The sequence below is a fragment of the Chrysemys picta genome, chromosome 6 (assembly GCF_011386835.1).
Source record: "Chrysemys picta bellii isolate R12L10 chromosome 6, ASM1138683v2, whole genome shotgun sequence".
NCBI lineage: Eukaryota > Metazoa > Chordata > Testudines > Emydidae > Chrysemys > Chrysemys picta.
Genome location: NC_088796.1, coordinates 119,451,860 through 119,473,848, shown reverse-complemented (window position 1 = coordinate 119,473,848; position 21,989 = coordinate 119,451,860). Strand labels below are relative to the sequence as shown.

General features: G+C 42.9%; 1 protein-coding gene across 4 annotated transcripts in view; it reads right to left on the bottom strand.

Annotated features, from left to right (window-relative positions):
• Window positions 1-224: 224 nt before the first annotated feature.
• The window catches only part of SNX30 (sorting nexin family member 30), a 582,715-nt gene continuing 560,950 nt past the window's right edge, over window positions 225-21,989 (bottom strand). For 3 of the 4 annotated variants that reach the window (XM_065550562.1, XM_005292158.5, XM_005292159.5), the window contains exons 7-9: window positions 19,868-19,954; window positions 10,317-10,469; window positions 225-6,232 (exon numbers count right to left, since the gene is read on the bottom strand). In XM_065550562.1, coding sequence (XP_065406634.1) covers window positions 6,173-6,232; window positions 10,317-10,469; window positions 19,868-19,954 — 300 coding nt within the window. In that variant the 3' untranslated portion in view covers window positions 225-6,172. Of the gene's footprint in view, window positions 6,233-8,428; window positions 8,516-10,316; window positions 10,470-19,867; window positions 19,955-21,989 lie in introns of those variants that run through there. The other variant, XM_065550561.1, reaches the window with a different exon arrangement.

Sequence of the window (21,989 nt, the reverse complement as noted above, 5' to 3'; positions counted from 1 at the left end):
TAAATGTGTAAGTGAGGAGCTCGCACTCTGGGGAGGCGTACTACAAGGCAGTAGGTGTAAACAGCTGAGTTGTCATACACACACACACACCCCGAAAGAGGGAGTATCAAAAGCACAAGTTTCACCACCTTAGAGAAAGACAGGGCAGTAAATACATGAGCAAAACAAGTACAAGGGCATACATCATACTGTAGATGTGATAAAGACTACACAAAATGAAACTATTAGGTAAAGAAATCATCCTTTAATACATTTATTGGTCCATTCCTTTAAATTAATTGAGGTAAAGAAACAGTGTCTTTAAAAAAATGTACACACTAATAATTATCAAGCATTACAAAGAGTTTACCTCGAAGTGTTTTTATCAATACTAGTTCCATAGTAACAATGCACAGAGTAGGTTTATACAGAGCTAAATGAAAAGGAACAGAAACATGCCAGCACCTGAAATCAAAGACATTTAATATCCTGTGAGCTTAACAAGAAAAGCAAAAAAAAAAAAAAGTTAAATTTGGTGGGAGTGTAGGAAACAAAAACCACTCCAATCTGTACATCATCCACTAGCTAATTCACACACGACGACAAGTCTTCACAGCTTTCATTTTGGTTTATCCTGGTATGGGAGGGTGACCAGAGTATGAAAAACAAACAAGTTTCTAGAAACTGATTTTACAAAAGTCAAAAATACAGTACACTGGTTGGGCACCTAGGCAGCAACATTTCCATTCATGGTGTCATGCGCTGAGCGACAAAAGGGATGGATTCCTAAAAATATGCTGGCAGAAGTTAAATTTCATGGCAACATCGACTTGCCTCATGGCGTAAACTCCCCTGAATGTTAAAGGGAGCCATGAGTGCAGGCACATAGGAAATAGAATGAACAGGACAATATTGTCCAATCTCCACCCACAAAAGAGATGAAATACTGTAGATCGTTCATGGTTGCATAACAAAACCCAGCATCACCTAGTTGTATGCTGTGTGGGTGACTGGCTCAGATCCTGCAATCGGTGTAGGTAGAACCTTGTCCCCATGACAACTATTGACCTAAGTGTCTCACTGTACCACTGAGTGTAGGTTTAGGGCCTCAGCTATCCAGGGCCAGGACGACGTAAGCACCCTTGATTTTTATATTTTTTGGTGTTATAGTTTAAGCAAGAAGGAGTTATTCAAAAAGCTATGATTTTGATAAGCACTGTCTGCCTTAACCCCAAACTAATACTGTTAATTGTGACTATTTCTATATATCAAATACCTCCTGCCAAAACTATAGCGTCGAGCAGGTATTAATCAATAATCTATTATTCCTTCCAACCAAAATTTTAAAAAAGTGACAAAAATACATCTAAAATATCAATATTTATTTAAACCTTCATATATCCCCAAAAGACCAAAATATTCTGGAGGTGCCCAGTTTCACATTATCAGAAATGTATTTGGCAAATACTAGTAATTTTTCCCCTGCAAAAAAAAAAGTTATTTCCCTTCTTGAATGACCTTCAATTGCTTATAGTAAAAAAAAATCTGGTTAAAACCAAAAAGGAAGAAGACTGTCTCCCTACCTTGTAGTGTTTAAGGCGGCTGAACAAACAGCTTGTTAAATAAAACTCAGAATCTGTGCCCACAGTTTTGCACACACAAACACTGGGTCAAAAGCACCACCCATTGAAGACAAAGGTTCCGTTTAATATTCTGCAGCCCATTTTCTTTTAATTTTGCATCATTTCTTGAGTTAAATGGGTAAACTGGATTAAGGTCCCAATCCTGCAAACATACACAAATTGTCCCACTGAATTGAACTGAACCCTTCACATACGTAACTATTTGCAGGACCAAGTCCTAAACGAGTATGTAAGTGTGGACAGGCTATGCAAAAACATCACCACAGAGCTCCCTCTACAACACTGCCAGTTCTACCTGTAGACCCTCCATAGGGCCTTCCATTTATGCCAATGTGTGTGCAGTGGTTTAGTGATGCAGACAAAGGTTTGTGATGGAGGCCATCATCAAGTTGCACTTGGCACTGAAGCCATATTTGAAGCCATGTTTCCAGAGGTGAAAGGCCAATGCAGTAACTCATTAATGGATAAACTGCACATTCACACAACCTAAACCCTTGCTGAGCTTTTCCTAGTTTTGTTTTTTCTTTCCACCTCCTTTCCTCCCTCTATCACAACCATCACATTTTGTGATAACACCAAAATGATTTTGTCAAGGAACTTAAGTATAAACATACCACAATTTACCCTCTGGTAACTACCAGTAGTAAAGCTGACTGCTTTACGAAATGGAGCAGACCTGGAGTGCTTTCGTTTTAAATGATTACTTGAGAAGGCCATAATTTTGTGTTTTCTTAAATCTCCCAAGTTTATTGCATCAGTGAAATCCTGATGAGAGAACATACATACATACACCCCTTTTTAGATTATATATAAAAATCAGAGCTAAACAGTGCTTGCCTGGATGTGCTGGTGCCATTTCAAGAGAGTCACAACTTTCCAAATTGCACACCTACCAGAAGTGATGGAGAGACAGCAAGAAATTGCACACGCCTTGGGTCAGTGTGCACCACAGGGCAGCTGTGGAGCAAGATCTGTTAAAAGGAAATGCACGACGCTTTAAAGCTGTGGATGGGCCCAAGCCACAGAAAGTTCATCTCTGTGGAGTGCCTATCTGCTGTTTGGGTTGATCAGAGTTTGGCCCCATATTGGAGAGACTCAATTTTTGAGTCAGATCAATCTCCATATACAGAAAAAGGCCCATTGGGATGCACTAAACGATGCTTAAACATCTATTAAAGGGGAAAAAAAGAGTGGAACAAAGTTACTCTTTCAGTGGATTTCTGCTCAGTATTTGTGAAAGACTTGCTTTTCTACAGTCACACAAATTAGTGAGACTATTTACACACTGCCAAACTTGGGCCCTAAGAGATAGCCACACATATACCATGAACTGCAAAAGAATTTTAAACCTGCATTTAAAGGGGTAGGATCTGATGCAGCATGAACAGGAACAAGCCACTTGTGACAACGGAATTCAGCCCTGAAAACACTTGTCATTTTGTAAGTCAGTTGGGCTACTCTGTGCTAACACCACGCTGCACAAAATCTCATGTTCAGACTATGAAACAATACCTGGCTCGCCACCATTGTCACATGGTTCATATTGTGAGGGTTCATTAAGACAGACTCAGCAACAGGCTAGTTGCGTCTAAGAGGGAACCACCAAACAGTATCCTGCTCGTCTGACTGCAGTTACAGGCAAGAACTCCCCTTTTGCAACACGTTTCAAAAGCTTGCTTCTAATTTAAACCACGATTTATGTTCTTTAACATGGCAGCAGGTGGTGTCTGATTCACACTAGAACAGCCAATCTGCAACATGATCTAGGGCCTGCACCCTCTGATCTGTGAACCAAACTTGCAGTCCACATCTCCCCCCCTTAAGGGGTTCCAGATACAATCCTTACCTGATGCTGCAATGTCCTTTGCTAACAGTACCTTGTATAAAAGGGATTTTCTGAGAAATGGCAAATGTACTTAAAGAACCAAGCCCCAGGAACTACAAGCTGATGACTGGTCTTCAGTTTTCTAACTAAACCTGAAGGGCAAAAGGCATGAACATGGGAACTCAGAAGAAAAAAGGAAACCGATTAAATTCACTCCCCTCTGAACAGAACCACTGCATTTTTCAAATGTTCTCTTGTGGAAAAGTGCATTTTTTTTCATCTTTTTTTTTAAATGCTCAGCAGAAATGCAGCTTAGTTGACCATTCTGTGAGAGAACAGTGCTAGAAAAAGCTGTCATTTCTCAATCCCTAATCAGTCTTTCCTGTTCATTGGGGAAGTTGAAGACAAGTTTACTTGACCCTAGGTTTATGCTGATGTTTCAGAGACAATTATGTTCAAAAACCTAACCAATTTGACAGGGTAGAAACTGTATCCGAAGGGATTAAACAATTCTCTGGTTTCACCACATGAAGCCTTTTGTTTTCTGTCATTTTCATATGCTAAATTATATGAATTAATGACAAAAAGCACAGCACTGCAAATCAGAGCAACTCCTATCCAATATGCCCCAGCAAATCAAATAGGCCTTAATTATCAATTCCTAATATCAAACAATTGGAGAGAGGACAAATAGACAAAGGTTTAAGGGAGGGAAAAAAATAATCAGAGACTGTTAGAGAATAATTTCTTACTGAAGTCTTCCCTCGCTCTACTAACACAATATCGTTACTATGCTGCACTTTCAACCAACCACCTGATGCAAGGTCCCTGATTTCACCTAGCAAACGTATGCTGACAAATTGAACTGCAAGTTTAGAATCACAAAACTACATCAATGAAAGTGATACGGTCAAGTAGAAAAACTGCCTTAACCATGACAAATTTTATGTCCAGTGATTCTCCCATGTTAATAATTTAACAGCCACAACTTTTATGTAATAGTTGTTTGAACAGACTATGCAAACCTGAAGAAACTTCAGGTATATTTTATAGCATTTATTTTAGCTGGGGACAATCCACGAATTAAATGGAATTTGCATGGTCTTTGTACATTTTTTTTTTTAAATTAAACTTTGGATTCCTTGCCAGAATGATGCCGGGGATTGACTGAGCATTCCAATAGCTTTGGTAGAAAATGAGAGGATATAAAACAATAAAAAGTTGTTTGCTGACCCTAGAATCCTGAATATCACACTCCTGTTTGCCAAAATAATTAAACCCTGGAGTTCCTATGGGAGGAAACAAACTGGTCAAGCAGCAAACGAAGACTTAACAGATTCAAAGTATCCGTAACCCGTCTTGGCAGTGCTCTTTCCTTTGGCAGGTACTAAAGCCACTAGCAAAAAAGGCGGTGAACTGGAGAGACTGGATACGGAAAGGAAAAGATTCTGCAGACTATAAAGTTGACAAAACCTGGTAGGAAAATAGATTTATACCTAAAAAGGGCAACTCTTAAGACGCCCTTTCAATGAGGATCAATAGAGACAAGCATGACCACTAAATGTACATAATGGGGGAAAGAAGGTATTGCCTCTGTCACCTGCCATTGACATGTTTAAGGCAAGTTTCACACATGCACAATGATACCTGGGGTCAGCAAGCACTTGACTCTTTGGGGGTTTTGGCTGCTGTGAAAGAAAAAGGGCAAACAGAAGAACCCATCCTTACTACGATGGGTATGTTTTAAATGATCAAGGCCAGAGGGAGATTCAGAGGGATTCCCATCTAGCTTATAGTCTGAAAACAAGTGAAAGCATGGATCAAAGAATCCTATCACAGAACTGTCTGTGCTTGCTTGGGGGATAAAAGGTTAACAGACTTGTGTTTGTTCCCATCACACACTTTGTAAGGCTACATCAAACTCATCCCTCCCCCTTCCCCTCCCCCCCCCCACACCAGTCCTCCTTTGATCCCCAAATCTGTCACATGTGTGCTTCAGCCAACTTACATTACTTCATATCACCAAAGGTAAACAAATGAGTATGGAATATTCAATACGAACAGAGTGTAGGCCACACTCATGAACCACAGTTCAGGCTTGCATCACGAGCTTTCTGCAGAAGTGTCAGTATGTTCTAATCTAGGACCAGCCCAAACTCCCACACAAAGATTCAGCTCCAAAATTGCTTAATCCTGGGAGTTTACAAATTGTAGTAAGTGTCCACTTCTGGCCATTCCCTCTCCATCAAGAAAAAAAACAAAACAAAAAACACACAAAAAAGAAGGGTGGGTTGGTGGGCACTGTTTCATGGGAATCAACCCTTATTTAGCAAACAAAGAGGATGGTAATAAAGATGTCATATTGGCACCTTGCAGTTTAGAGTTTTATTTTCATCTTTTTAGTATTCCACTCATTAGCTCCTTCTGGAATAAGGAGGCAAAGTTTTCTTTATCAAGAAGCGACTTGATCCCTGTGTATTTCCATTACAAGCCCACAATCACTCCATAGGCTGGAAAGGAACTGTTACGGTAACTCAAAAGATGAAACATACCGGTTTAAACACAAAAAGAGGAAGAAGTCCAAATGCTTTTCAATGGGTCTGTAACCAGACTGGGCATAGCTGGCATTTCTCAGGTAACTCAAAGTAGTGCATCATACAGCTCCAGTAGGTTGTTTAGTGGTACTGTGCACTTGTGTAGAGAAGTCTGTGGGCTATGGAACTTCTTATTTGGTCTCTGGTTTGTCTTGTAATAGTGGTATAATTGACTCCCACGCCATAAGGCACTGCAAAAAAAAACCAAACAATAGGACTACATTACATACTACAGCCTCCTCATTCTTGTCCCACCACTCAGGCATGCAAGTTAAGAGGTCTCACAAAGCGTGGTCCTGTTAGCCATCAGTTTAGTAGCTCGAAAGACAAGAAGTTAAGAAACAGTTTTCTAAATTCTCAGACAAAAGAAGTTGCTAGGCTGGAGTTAAGGGGGACACTAAGAACTTTAGTCATCAAAAATTCGAAATGATTAGAAACTTCAGAAATTCCAAAGTTAAACTGAAAGGACGCCAGACAATATTTGGAAAGCATGAACGGGCACAACTACAGGCTCCTTGTGGCAAGGAAAGGCTCTATTAACAACATCTTACAAAACATAGTGGCTTTGTAAAATGTTATTTTGAGGGCAAAGACTGTTTCTAACAGCTGTAAGCAGCCTACAGCAGCTAGCGGTTTGGTAAAGCTCTAAGCAGAGAGACACAGACACTGGGTCGATGCCCTAGGGCTGGGCAGAGTGATAAAGACATAACAGAGAAACTGCTCCCACTTCCCTTCTGGCACCTATAGGGGTTCATTGTTCAAATAAGCTTTTGCCTAGCAGAATAAATGCGGAGTATCTAGTTAGGATCCAGAGACACCTCTGGATAGGAATCCAATTATCTGGGGTTTCTGATGCAAATGAAACATCATCCAGGGCAACATCTTTCATGCAGATCTAAAAGGCTTGGGCCCAGCCTTTTAAAGATATTTTGGCATTTCTGTGTTTAACACTGAAACACCCAACGGATTTAGGAACCAAAGTCTCAATTTCAAGAGGGATTTAAGCACTTAGCCTTAATCTTATTAACGTTTGAGATGAGACTTGGGCATTGCAACACGTAGCGCTGCGAGGCCAAAATACCTTTAAAAAGTTGGACCTCACTCCTCTGGCTATTAGGGGCTAGAATTTCAAGAGAGCACCACTCCCACCTAGGGATCTCAGTAAGAGCCAAGGTTTTTTTTTTTTTTTTTAGGGTGCTCAGCACCCAGTAGCTCCCAATGTGATGCCAGATTTTCAAGGTGAATCCCCAACAGGGTGAGCTCTTTGGGGGTAGGGAAGGGGAAATCTAACTCTTGATGTCAGGTAAAGTTTTCAAGCCCCACATGTGAGAATCTGTCTAATGAGTTAGGTACAACACGGAGACGCAAATTCTGAGAGAGAAGAAAGTCAGAGAAGAGCTAGAGAATACTTTATAGGGAATTAGACCTATTGCATAGAAGATGGAGGGAGGGAGGGGGAGGGGGGAAAGAGAGAGAAAACAACCAGAGCAAAGCCAGTAAGGGGAAGAAGGTGTAACAAAACAGTGAGTTTAAAGGACATTTATTTTAAAGGCACACTAAACACAAGGCTGATTGTGAGCTAAAGCTTTGCTAGTCCCCGCTGGTTTGGGTGAAGTGTGGGGAACCGGGGGGGGGAGAACATTTTGGGCACTGCCTGGGAACCCTCAGTTTGAGGCCTATGACCCTTCACTAAGAGCCCTGCCCACAAAGCTCCTGACTGGGGGAGATGTCCCAGCCAATCGGTGGCCGGGTCACACTACTTGAGCTAAAGAGAGGCACAGGAAGTTGTCCAAGCAACTAGGTGAATCCCTACTGCTACTACAGACCCTGGTCCACTTGCCTGACTCCTGGTTCCTGACTCCCCAGCTGTTTCTGCCATCCTTATCCCAGACTGCTCCCAGTTCCTGCTTGCCTGACTTACTCCAGGTCCCGCCTCCTAAAGCCTACTCCCGACACTCGCTCCTGCTTTGACCCATGGTGCAACACCCGACGCCGACCCTGGTTCCAGGCTTCTGACTAACCTGACCACCCCCAATCCCTACAAACATAGGTAGATGCTACAGAACGGGGGGCAGCAACACAGGTAGTTTTCATTCCAGGCTTATTTTTATGATTACTTAGACCCAAATACTCATTCAGCGCACACCTGTCAGCAACTCCCACTTTCAGTAGCACACCTTGCCCAGAACAGGGCATTCGAGTAGGGCCTAGTTAAATAGTACTGGACAACAGAATCATTTTCCTTTAAAGCAAACCTAGGAAATGCTATTAAAAACTTCGTTCAGGCTGTGGGGTTCAGCTTTCGAGTCAAGAAGTGCCAAAACTAATTTTGCCCTCCTCATACATATAGATTACAATGGCATTTAAATGAACATTATCATCTCATACCTTTTTTGTGCTCTCGTAAGGCACAACTGCTAAGATGGGCAGTGAATGAAGTAAAGAACCATAGATATTGTAAGAGCTCCTATGCGCTACAGTAATACAAATAATAAATAATGAACCACCATAGAAATGCAGGTCTGAAAGGGACCTCGAGAGATCATCTAGTCCAGCCCTATGTCCTGAGACAGGACCCAGTATACCCAGACCATCCCTGATAGGTGTTTGTCTAACCTGTTCTTTAAAGCCTCTAAACACAGGGATTCCACAACCTGTTCAACTATCTTTATAGTAAGTTTTTCCTGATATCTAATCTAAACCTCCCTTGCTGCAGATTAAGCTGGTTACTTCTTGTCCTACCTTTAAGTGGACATGGAGAACAATCGATCACCATCCTCTTTATAACAGCACTTAACATATTTGAAGATGTATGTCCTCCCTCTGTCCTTTTATCTCATGCCCAGCTTGTTTTTGTTTTTAACCCTTTCCTCAGAGGTCAGGTTTTCTAAACTTATCATTTTTGGTGCTCTCCTCTGAATTCTCTCCTGTTGGTCATATCTTTCTTATAGCGTGGCACCCAGAACTGGACACAGTATTCCAACTTAGGCCTCAGCAGTGCCAAGCAGAGCAGGACAATTATCTCCCATGTCTTACACATGCCTGTTAATACACCGCAGAATATTTGCCTGTTTTGCAACTGCATCATATTCAATGTGATGCATTACAACCCCCAGATTCGTTTCAGCAGTACTACTGCCTACCCAGTTATTCCCCATTTCGCATTTGTGCATTTGATTTTTCCTTCCTAAGCAAAGTACTTTGTTGTCTTTACTGAATTTCATCTTGATTACAGACCAAGTCTCCAATTTATCAACATCTCTTTGAATTCTAATCCTCTCCTCAAGTGTTTGAAATACCTTCGAGTTTAGTGAAAGCCACAAATTTTAAATGTACTCTTCACTCCATTATCCAAGTCGCTGATTAAAATATTGACTAGTACTGGACTCAGAACTAGATACATCATCCCAGTTTAACAATGAACTATTGGTAACTACTCTGAGTGTGATTTTTCAAAAAGTTGTGCACCCACATTCACCTTATAGTAATTTCATAATAGAGGATGCATCAATGATATTATATAACAAGAGACCGTCTACTGGGGCAAATTATGCTACACATGCAGCATAGGCTGCAGGGAAAAAAAAAGAATATTGCATTTCAGAAACAGTACATCAAGTAGCCAAAAGTTAATCATGATGCACAAGGGTAAAATTAAGATGGCTATTCCCCAACCTCCATTTCCTTAACATATAAGGAATCCTCCCATAGGACCATGTAGCATATTTGGCTCTTGCTCCAGTGACTCAGTGAAAGTCGGAAGCAGGAGGGGGGCACAGACTCCTTCCTTGCTCCTATAAGCTCAACAGTAAGTATTTGTAGGACCAAGTTAACCTAGCAGCAGGGACAGCACCTGGTACACATGCTCCTGCTTGTCAGACAAGTCTAGCAGCATCAGGTCTAGACAAAAAGGGGCAAAACATAAGGGATGGTGAAAAAAAAAATCTCCATCCAGTAGAAAATATCAATTACTATATTAACTCCTTCCCTTGTGTAACTCCATTGCCCCTATTACATTTAGCCACTGTCTAGTGATTTACAGCTCAAGCCATAATGAAGTGGTAATACCGGAAACTTTCAGTGGAAGCCACAGGCTAATCAAGAGCCTTTACTGATTCGACAGCTAACCTAAAAACCTTCAACACCTGATGTGAAGTCCTCACACTGAGCGCTAGTTCTTACAACACAGGGTTTGCAATTTTTGAGTGACTGTAAGTCACTCAAAGGGATTATTTGTATGAGACCATCTGCTGCAGCTGCAGCTCAGGGCAATACCTTCTCATAGTATTGGATGTTTTTATCGGCCATTCCCATAAGCAGCTGCCTAAAATCTTGGCGCTTGTTGTTCTGCCATCTCTCCATGTCGGCTTTCAGGTCAGCATTGAAGCATTCCACTCGGTCCTGACATTTTTCAACTTCTGCCGGCACCTGAAGCAAGAAGCAGATTTTTCAGCAAGATAATGGCTACTTGGAATAATGGTCCTCCTCCCACCCGACCATGTGTCTCCCCTCATTTAAAATAAATTTTTAATTATCCAGACCATGTTAAATAGATGAAAAAATTATGAATAAAAATATATTGGTGTCACTTCATCCCTCCACTTCCTTACCTTCTACCTCGCACCCAACATTTTTAGTTACTGAAAGGAGCGGAAAAGAGCAATAGGTAAAATGGCTGCAACAGGTAGAGCCAAATCTTCACCTGCACCCAAATTTATACCATCCGGAGTAGTCTGGGAAACTGTAGGTTGCTTTGTGTGTCTCCACACTCCCTAAGCTTTAGTTGGAGCAAGGCACAACGCTAGGCCAAGGGAAGCTTAGTCAAGCTACAGTGAGTGGAAAGATGGTCTTGTGCTTTAAGCGCTAGACTAGAATTCTGGACATCTGGGGTCAATTTCTGGCTCTGCCACAGACTGACTGTGGCATTGGGAAAGACTGTCTCAGTTCCCCATGTGGGCAATGGTGATAGCGCTTCCTTTCTTCTACCCTCTCTCTCGAGTTTCTGACCGTGCGATCTTTGGGGCAGGAACTTTGTCTGCTCTGCACCTAGCACAAAGGACAAAGATGGCGGAGATGGGGCCCCTGCAAGCACTAGTGTACACAGCATCAATAGAAAGCAAGTTCTAGGGGAATTTGACACAAGTAAAACAAACAGCACTTAAGCCTCACGAGAAAAATTCCTTCAAAGGAGATCAGCCTTATTTCTCAGCAATGTTCGCTCTTTACATAGGGTAAGCCACCCCCTTGATTTTCCGCCCCCTTGATTTTCCATGTCTGATACCTCCATACAAAATCTAAAGACCTCTCAAAAAAGGATTGTCTGTTGAAATATTCCTTTTAATACCTTGAGGCTACACATACTGAAGATGAATAGTCCAGATGTACGGTATTCCTGCCTATAGCCATAAGCAGCAACTAAGAATCCTGGGTACATACATACTGTCTGCTTAGTGACCAGTGGATTAAGAGGTACAATCTACAGGATATGTGGTCATTACAAGTAGGCTGCTCTGTAGCATATCCAATGTGCAGTTACGAAGGCAGAAGTTGAGGGCCAGACTAGGCACAAGTCTGGAACAAACTGTACATATAAAAGAGACTGAGGGCAGTTCTACACCAGTGGTGAGCTGGAGCCGGTTCGCAAGAACCGGTTGTTAAATTTAGAAGCCGGTGTAGAACCGGTTGTAAAGGGGCAGGCGGGCCCGTCCTGTCCGGCCCGTGGACCCATCCTGTCCTGCCCGCCTGAGCTCCCAGCTGGGGAGGCTCCCCCGGCCCCTGCCCCTTTCCCCCCACCCCTCGCAGAGCCCCAGCAAGCCGCAGTGCTAGCGCTTTGGGCAGCATAGTAAGCCGGGGCTGGGAGGAGAGGTTGGATAAGGGGCAGGGAGCAGTTGGAGGGGGCGGAGGTTCTGGGGGGGGCAGTCAGGGGATGGGGAACAGGGGGGTTGGGTAGGTGTGGGAGTTCCAGGGGTCTGTCAGGGTGGTGGTGGAGGAGGAGGAGGGAGGATGGGGTCGGGGCAGTCAGGGGACAGGGAGCGGGGAGAGTTGGGTAGGGGGTGCTCAGGGGACAAGGAGCAAAAGTTGATGGGTTGCAGGTTCTGAGGGGGGCAGTTGGGGGCAGGAAGTGGGTTGGGGTCGGATGGGGGGGCGGGAAGACAGGCACGTGGGACTTGTACTCACCGCACAGTTCCTTACCGGGTCTTCAGTGGCACTTCGGCGGGGGTGGGGTGGGGTCTTCACTCGCTCTGGGTGAAGGACCCGCCGCTGAAATGCTGCTGAAAACCCGGAGTGAGTGAAGGCCCCCCCGCTGCCAAAGTGCCGCCGAGGACCCGGTAGGGAACCTGTTATTAGGATTTTGGGAGCTCATCACTGGTCTACCCTACAGAATTATTTTGATATTCCTACATCGCAGGCATGTGAAAAATCGACACCCTGGAGCGATGTAGTTATACCGACCTAAGCGCGAGTGTAGACAGAGCTGGGTCAGCAGAAGAATCGCTCCTGCTGACATAGCTACTGCCTCTTGCGGATCTGGTTTAACTACGCCGATGGGAGTGCATCTTCATTGAAGTGCTGCAGCTGCGCCAATGCAGCATTTTAAGTATAAATGGGATGTAAGTGAAGACCTTAACATTCCAGGTTCCACAATCTGCATTAAGGTCCACTGATCCCAGGAACAGCACTAAAAAACGAGCATAAATTATATTGGAAATTCTTTGCATCATGGACTGCAGCGACTTGTGTGTACACCACTCCCAACAAAACTGGCTTTGCATGCAGAAATGAAGGAGGGCATATAGCCAGAAAAGCCAGCTACAGCAATAGGCACATTAGAAATACTTCAGGCAGCTAGACAGAAATACCTAACTTGCTAATCACTTCAGCAACTAACAGAACAAGGGCCAAAAGGCCCAATTTTCAGAGGAGATGGAAACTCCCAATGAAGTCAAATGGAGATGTGGGGGCTCAGCTCCTCTAAAGAGAAGCCTCTTGTCAACCTGATCACTAGGCACTAGCCAACTAATGAAGAGACAAAGTTTGGAATTCTCAGACGTACTCATTGCTGGCTAGGCCAACTCTGTTCTCTGCAGGCAATGGGAATCTTACCATTGACTTCAGTGAGAGCCCACCTGAAGGTGTGTAGTATAAGCCATGACCATTCTAGAGTACAATATTCAGGATACCAAAATGGAAATATTGTCCCAACAACAAGGCTTCCTCTAAACTGATACTGCCAGGATTATACTGGAGTTTGATACTCGAGGGAGAGCCATGCCCCTTCTGAACCAGGAGACAGAGCTGCAAGGAAAGGGAAATTTAATTCTGCAGCAACTCAGCTGAATTCCAATGGTTCAGTTTTACTGTTGAAATATGTCTACCATTTATGGAGCAATATAAAAGCCACTTAGTAATCATGATTTTTTAGGATTTTAATATCAAGCAATACTTTACTTTAAAATCTACTACCAATGGCCTTGTCTACGTACTGACTTGTACGGATTTGACTACATTCATTTGAAAAAGGCAGGTTTATTTAAGCCAGGGCAAGCTCCTATGTAGAGACGGTCCAGGAAATAATTTCTGAATCCAACTCCTGCTCCAAGTTGGAGTTCTTTGTACACGTTTAAATATTTGATCAAGAAAATGAGTTTATCATCAGTGTGGAATGTCTAACCCACCCTACAATCAAGTAGTGCTGTATTTTGATAAGCACAGGGCAAGAAAGCACAGTATCTACGTCTGCCCTGTGTTTATTTTCTAGCCCTCACTTACATTCTAAGTAGCAAAGGAGACACTGCATTTTCTGTTACTTCAAAATGTTTGTCGCCGGTTTGAACCCCTCCAGAAATTTACAAGGAAGGCTTTCCTTATTGGAATTCACTGAGCCTACGTATACTAGTTATCGTGAGGTCGTGCAGGCAGAATGCTTGCCTGCTGACAGAGCTGAGATTAGAACTCCAGGAGTTCCTGTTTCCCAATCTTGTGCTTAGACCACATCTGACAGTGACTTCCCCCTCTGGCCTGAGGCAGATCACAGCCCATTTCAGCTTCCCCTCTGGGGGAAAAAAAAAAAAAAAAAAAAAAAAGAGGTGGGGACATAGGGGGAGAATACTTTGCTTCTCTAACACTGAGGACTTGTCTACACCACACAGCTTTTAGCGACAAGGCTTTGTCGACACAGCCTTGTCGCTAAAAGTCAGTATGTGTAAACACTCCGTGTCAGTACTTTTGCCCACAGGCTCCAACTTCTGCTGGTGGGTGCTCAACCCACCTCTGGCCCCAGCCCCACTCTGACTCCACCCCTGCCCTGCCCCCGCCTCACCCCCACCCCAACTCCACCCCCTCCCTGCCCCTATTCCAACTCCTTCCCCAAACCCCCGCCCGGCCCCGCCTCTTCCCCACCTCCTTCCCTGAGTGAGCCACATTCCCGCTCTTCTCCCCTCCCTCCTGGAGCTTGTTTCACAGTGGTAAGCGCTGGGAGCTAGGGGGGAGAAGCGGGGATGTGGCGTGCTGAGGGGAGGAGGTGGAGGCGAGCTGGGGCAGCGGGGGGAGCTTGGCTACTGGTAGGTGCAGAGCACCCACCAATTTTTTCCCAGGGGTGCTCCAGCCCCAGAGCACCCATGGAGTCGGCACCTATGCGTTTGCCAACAAAATACTTCCAGCCCCGCGAGCAGTGTTCGCTTTGTCGGCAGGAGAGCGCTCCTGCCGACATAGCCGCATTCACACTGCCACTTGCATCAGCAAAAAAATTTTTTAAGTACCCGTGAAAGACAAAAGTTTTGTTGACAACTTCGCAGCGTAGACATACTCGGAGTAATGCTCACAAGCCCCCTGAGATGTAGCTCTTTCAACATGCTTCAGGAGTACTTTTACAATTCCCTATAACTGGTTCTCAGCCTTTTCCATACCCCAAGGCTGCCCTGCCCATTTAGCAATATCAGAAAGGTAGGGTAGTTGCAAGCCCATTACACTTGTTTGCATCCCTTATGTTGAGAACCCACATCATATTCAGTCCCTCCCTGGAGAGAAGCATTCAAACCAAGCCAGTGCTGGTCAGTGAAATATTCTGCAAGAGCAGAGCCATGTCAGCAAGGAGATCTCATGCATTCTGAGCTCAGGCACGGGATTCAGAACTTTGCTTCATGAAAGCCACACTTGAACTTGGAAGAGGAACTGTTGATGCAGAGTGTCTATTTCATCATATGAAGTAAGTCCAGGGCATGCTACCTGGCTATCTTTGCTACAGTGTTGAACTTCTACAGCCTCAAATACTGTTTTCAGTGCCATTAGTATCCTCTTTGCTGCTGAAGTTTCCCAGTAATTTAAACAAGGTGTCCAAATGGCCTAGGATGCAACAGACTGGATTATATAATCACAAGGCTGCCATTTTCTGGTCACAGTTGCACGGATGGTGCCAAAGCCACCAACCTAACTGTGCCAATCCTACCCAGCTGCTAGAAGTGATTGTTGGAAAGCTTTGAAGAAATTCCTCCACCTGTCCGTATACAGAAAAACAAAAGTACTTATGTATGGATCCTCCTCACTCTGAAACAAAATTTAAGAGTTAGGCAAAAGGCACATCTGTAATTTCATCCAGTTGGGTTGAGAAATACTGGCTCTCCTGAATTGTTCTAGACACTTGCTCCTAAACTTCTGCAGCAACATCAAGAATTTGTTCTCAGACTGCATCGCTGGAGATGGGAACTGCTTTGACTTGACTGGCAGATCCCAACAGAACGTTTAAGATAGGGCACAATCAGTGTCTCCCCAGTTACAGGTGGCTTGTCCACTTTCACTGTTCACAGCAATAGCAAGTCTGACTCTTGGAGGACTTCATGATTATAGCGTTGCCATTTAATAAAACAGGCTTCTGATTTTGTGAACCCACATGTTTTTGGGGGAATTCAGTGGATTTCTTTTGTAACGATAATTCTTGCTCCAGTGCTTCTCTCTTTTAGTGGCCATACGCAAACCCCAGAATTCTTTGCCAGCTACTGAGACAACGCCTTGTAGATATCACAACAAACAAACATTTTGAGGTGTGTGTGTGGGTCTGAGCCACCAGAGGGACAGATACACCAAAGGGGGAAGAGGAGGAGTGGAGGATACCAGCCTGCCGCCTCGCTCCATGAACAGTGCAGGGAGCATACCGTGAAACGCGATTAACACCCCTTGAGAGAAGGGCAAGATGCAGCTGTAGGCAGGCCCAAGACAGACAAGAGACAATGTTGACCAAATTTCAAGGCATACTAGAAAAAAAAAAATGTCAAACTCCATTGTCACCAAATGGACATCGCTGTGACCGGGGAGCAGGGGGCGGGGGGCAGGGAAGAGGGAAGGAATAAATGGACCAGTGCATAATTTTTCAGGTGCACCAGGCCCCACTGAAGTCAACTTCTGTTTATTTTGGTGGGATCAAGGTTTTACCCTTGGTTTTTCAGAGATGCCAAACACCTGCAGCTCCTGTTGAAGTCAATGGGAGTGGAGGTGCTTAGCGTGGAAGACAGGCTCCATAGCGTGGAAGACAGGCCAGACAAGAAGGGTGAGTGTCCAGTAGAGGACAGTAACTCGAACATACAGCCAGGGCAGGCAAAAACCACAAGAGTGTTCTCTGAATTGTGAACCCAAGAGAATAAAACTGGGTCCAATTTTGGGCTTAAATTACAACGTGTCCTTTTAAGGCCCCTGACTATATTAACCAACTGCAAGGAAGCCAACTGACACAGCTGTAAATTAATTTTTACATGCATATGCTTTCAGTAATCTTGTTCTAATTAAAGATGGGAGTAGAGGCTTCAGTATTTTAAATTTTCATTAACCTAAAAATGAGGTAAGTCAACCAACTATTGATTTAAGCCTTTTAATTCTGGCAGCAGAAATACCATCATGGGGAAAGAAGAAATGTGCGGCTCTGACAAACTTTGACATTAAGTATATGTGGAATGAGGAAAGTAGAAGCATGTATCCAGTTGAGACTGATCAAAAATACAGTTGATATTCTTCATTAGATAGTCAAGATGATTTAAGCACTAATGGAAGTTGTATGAATAAATCCCTACCCTACATACTCAGTGTAACCTTAGGACTTTAGGATTGTGGCTGTAGAATTTGTACCATGTCTAGAATTCCATTAATGCAGCAATGGACACGGATGATTTTGTATAGCTCTCGACAGTGCACTTCATTAATGTGTAATGAATTTGGTAGCAGGTTTAGTCCTTAAGAGCCAAAAAAAAAAAAAAAAAAAAAAAAAAAATCAAATCAGAATTAAGGCTAAAAATCCCATGCACATATGATCACTGATTAGGGACTAACCCATTGCGAGCTACTCAAGGATGGGAATTTGCATTTCCTTCTTATGGGTTTACTTTGACTATGTGCAATTCAGTTTACATTGCCAATAATATGCGAAAGAACTCAAGTCTGCCTTTTTGAATTCAGCCAGAAGTTCTGTATAATCAGACTATTTACTGTTCCCATAGATTCATTGTGCCTCTAAGCTCTGGGACAAAGCCAGATTCCACAATTGGTGCTTAGTGCTCATTGAGTCCCTTTAGTTAAGGGTACGTTTATTATTTTACTTCTATTACATTAGTAATTGAGATTTCAATACATACAATGTTGCTAATACAGAATTCCAGGGCCAAGTTAGGAGAGAATGGGAGGGGTCCTTCTATACCTGCAACTGCTGAAGGCAAAACACTGCAGAGATAGCAAATGAACTGTCACACCAAATACAATTATATTGGATACATATGAGGACTATCTGAAGCTAAGCAAAGTATATCCTGATTTAGTATCTGCTGGCTTAAACACTAGAATTATTTTAATCACAGATTCTGATTTCATACACACACACACACACGCACACTTGTTGATCTTAAAGAAAGACTGTATCAAGGCAAACTGCTGTTAGAATTTGGACATGACTCAAGAGTCTGTTGGGAATCAGGTCAGGTTATGAAGTACAGCAAATCCTAGAATGCCCTCCAGTGGTGAAAAAGAGCAAAAATATTTCTTGGATCCTTCTCAATCATTGCAACCAACAGCAAATAAACTTCTGCTAGACCACCAGAAAGATTTGACAGAATTATCTTGTTGATATATTAACTTCAACAGATCCAAAAACAAACAGAACAGTACAACTGCAATGTGGGGCAACAAAAGTCCAACTCACTGCAAATTCCAGTTCTTTTGGCCTGTTTTTTTGTTTGGTTTCTACATTCCATTAGACCATGCAAACAGCTAAAAAAAGTTCAGTGAAAGCAAGACAAAGCCAGAGATCAAATGATAACCTTGCCCAGTATAGTAGTGATCGCTCATCAGCTTTTTCATTTTAAATTGTTTCAAAGGTTTAGAAGACTTAACTATTTTTAAAAACTTCCAACCTGTCCCAGGTTCTAGGTAGCAGCGGCAGCATTGTTTGAACAAAAAATGTTAGGATGTCCATTTGCTCAGCTGTATTTGAGTGCTTAAGGAAACAAACTAGGACGATCTCACTGTGTTGGAAGGCTTTTGCATAGGTCTAGCTGGAAAGTTGTTAAGTTAAATTTGCAAGCGGTCACCATTTAAAGGGAAGCAAACTTTGCTCTTTTGGAAAACGTGAAAAGGCCAAGATAATGAAAATAGCTACTGAAAATGCATAATGCTGTTGCATTAAACTCTTCAGCACTAATATCTCAAATCCTATAAAGTGGAAGTGGCTGTTTTTCTATCGAAGGACACATGTGTGTCCTATGTAAATTAAGAACTGTTTGTAAAGAAGAAACTATAGGCACTCCATCCACTAAATGGGCTGCAAACCCTAGGCACAGTGGAGAGCACTGAAGTTGGAGGAAGCCACCTTGAATCAGTGTTTCCCAGCCAAGTGCTAATAAGATCCTTCAACTAAAATTTAAAATAGTGAGGGATAGTTATGCAAAGCTCTTAACTAAAGCTCCCCATTTAAGTTTCTTCAGTTTCTGCCCCTCAAGATTCAGAGACAGAAAGAGACTGCAGGAGAAGATTGAGGGAGGAAAAAAGTCAAAGCGTGAGCAGATTGGGAAGGAGAAATTAAGGGTGTTATGCTCACGATGGACGTTGCTGCCATAATTCACAAAATACAACAACTTGTCGGAAGCGTTACGTTATCATACAGAAATGCTATGCCAAGTTGCTGCATGTCTTAATGCAGTAAGACGGATTACTATTTGGAGTCGATTTTACTTGTTATGTGTGCATCTCTTTCCACCTTTAGGTATCTGTATGTGTAGCAAGCAGGTAAATCAATACCAAATAGTAGCTAACCTTGGTTGGGTTTTACATAGAGACCAGGAAGCAACTTGTCCTGAAGGTGGCAAGGGATGCACCTCACTAACATAAGAAAGATCATTTGTTCTTAAAGGGCCTGATCTGAAGTCCACTGAAATCAATGGGAATCTTTCCATTGGCTTAGGATCAGGCCTACAGCAGGTAGGCCTTACAGTGGGACAAGGTGTCACCCATGTGGAACAGCCAAAGAACTCCATTTGCTGCAGTGGTATATCCGTAGTTATAAAGCATTTCTAACAACTCATCTTCCCCTGCAAGCTTACTCTTCCTCCTTTCTACATTGAATTTGGCTGTTAACGCATTCTCCTTGGCTCGCCTCCTAAAGCCAGCTTGCACCTATAGGACAAGACATTGCTCTGCCGTGCACTGCTTTTTTTTTTTTTTTTTTGCAAAGGCACGAGATTGAACACCGATCTAGAAACATAAAAATTATCTCCATTTCTCCACAGAGTTTTCACTTGAGAGGGACTGAATGACAAATATGCCACTCGTTTTGTGAAGTGGTTTCAAATGCTAACCTTGGGGCGGTCTTCTTTTTTCAAGGCTACAGCTTCCAATTTTGCTTCATACTCTGCTTGAACTTGGTCTCTTTTCTTTAGTACGTTCTAGGAAAGAGAAAACAATCAAAAATATAAGACTGATAATGTACGAAATTGTGACTCCCCCTTCCCCCTCACCCCACAATAGTTGCAGACTGGATTCAACAACTGAAGTGCCACTAAGTCACAGGTGTGCCTTTCAGAGGTCATTCCTGTTTTACGGGAGTCTATGAAGAGGCTTTTGAATAAAAATAAAAAAGCACTCCAGGCTGAATGCATCTGTGAGCAGATGTCAGATGTTCGTAGCTGTTTGATTAGAGACAGTCAAAACTCCGAGCTTTGCGAATGACTTGCATCGTGACCTTTGGCAAGTCACTTATCTTCTCATGAAGATGAAAACGATGAAAAGGATAAACATTAACACTGAACGGGGTTGAGAGGGTTAGTTTGTAAAGCTTTCCAAGGTGCCCAAGCAACAAGTGAAGGAATGAGTTGGTAGGCAACATTGTTCCTAAAGCTATGAATTTCTACTACAGCCCGCCCACTCATAGCTTTCTGCAAAATCCTTTTGAAATGAATTTCCATGCTGAGTCTCAGACCAAAAGGTCAATTCTGGACAAAATCCTGCACTCCCTTGTTTTTGCATTATGTGATGGTGAAAAAGGTTCCCACATGAAACGTTCAATTTGAGTGACTAAAGTTCATGCTTTCTAGCTGACTAGCCCTCACTGAATAAGAATCTCCAGATATATTAATAAAGTTAGAAAACCGCTAATTTTACTTTACAACCAGTACAAGATATCCAGTAAGGATAGTTACAATATTAACAGGACTCGGGAGTAACCAAACAGAGGTTTGTCAGAGAAGTAGTTTTGTCTTTGCCTAGGGTAGCTGTTGCTTACCCACTTCGAGTTTACAGCATAACTAGCAATACTGTATTAAATGTGACAGCCATACTGGGCAATGACTTGTAAAAGTTTTTGCTTGGGAGGGGAGTAACTGATGCCCTGGGAGACTAAGAAACATGAAGAATCAACCAATATTACCAGAGTCTGGTTTTATCAGTTTGAAGTATAGCGGAGGAGGATTCGTGTTCCTAAAGACTAACATCTCAGTACTGTAACCTCCAGGACTATAAATTTTTTTTAAAATGCCAAGCATGTACTCAAAGTTGAGCATGACACAAAGGAGGACAATATCCCTATTTCAGAGAGGATACCACACACTCTCCCCCAGGACACAGGGGGCAATAAAGGAGAGAATGTTTGATAGATCAAAAACCCTTTAGTTCCAGTTTCTAAAGTTAAGCATGTTATTGGCTACATTTGCTTGCAGCAAAATGTGAGACATCAGTTCTCAATATGAGACTAGGTGGAATTTTCCCCTGCAGTTGTTTGAGATTTTTAGTGCCCCAAAAGCATGACTGGTATTTAACAGGTATTTCCGCTCACGTAAAAAAGGGATATTGGGAGAAAGCAAATCTTACTGAGGATTTTTTTTAAATAGTTGCCTTGTAGTAAGTGGCCAGCACCCACCATGGATACAGATGTTTGGAACCAGTAAAGTAAGTTGGACCTGTATCAGCAAGGTCCAGTGATTAACAGGCATTGCATCAGTAAAGCAGATTCACAGGACAAGTGACTGGAGAGTACTGATACTTCGGGGGCAAAAGGGGGGAAGAAAAAAGACACTGTGTTCAGAAGCATACCCTAACTGACTGCACAGGTCTGGATGCCAGTTAACCTTTTTCCAGCAGACGGAAGAAAAAAAAAATGCAAAAAAACCCATCAAATGTACAGGAGAAGGAATTTCTCTAGCATCTCCATGTTATCTGTTCTCAGCTATGGCCCAAAATACTTAACATTCTTTATACGGTTGCTGGGAATTTACTACTTGACACTTCTGGACCACCTTCCAGCCAAGGATCCGAGAGTACACCACACTTATTTGCACAACATTCTGGTGAAATAAGGATCTTATTTAACAAGGTGGGGAAACCGAGGCACTTGAAGCTCAGGGACTTGCCCAAGGCCACATAGCACATCAGTGGCAGATTTGGGACTATAACCCAAATTGACTCCTGGTCCTGTGCTGTAACTGC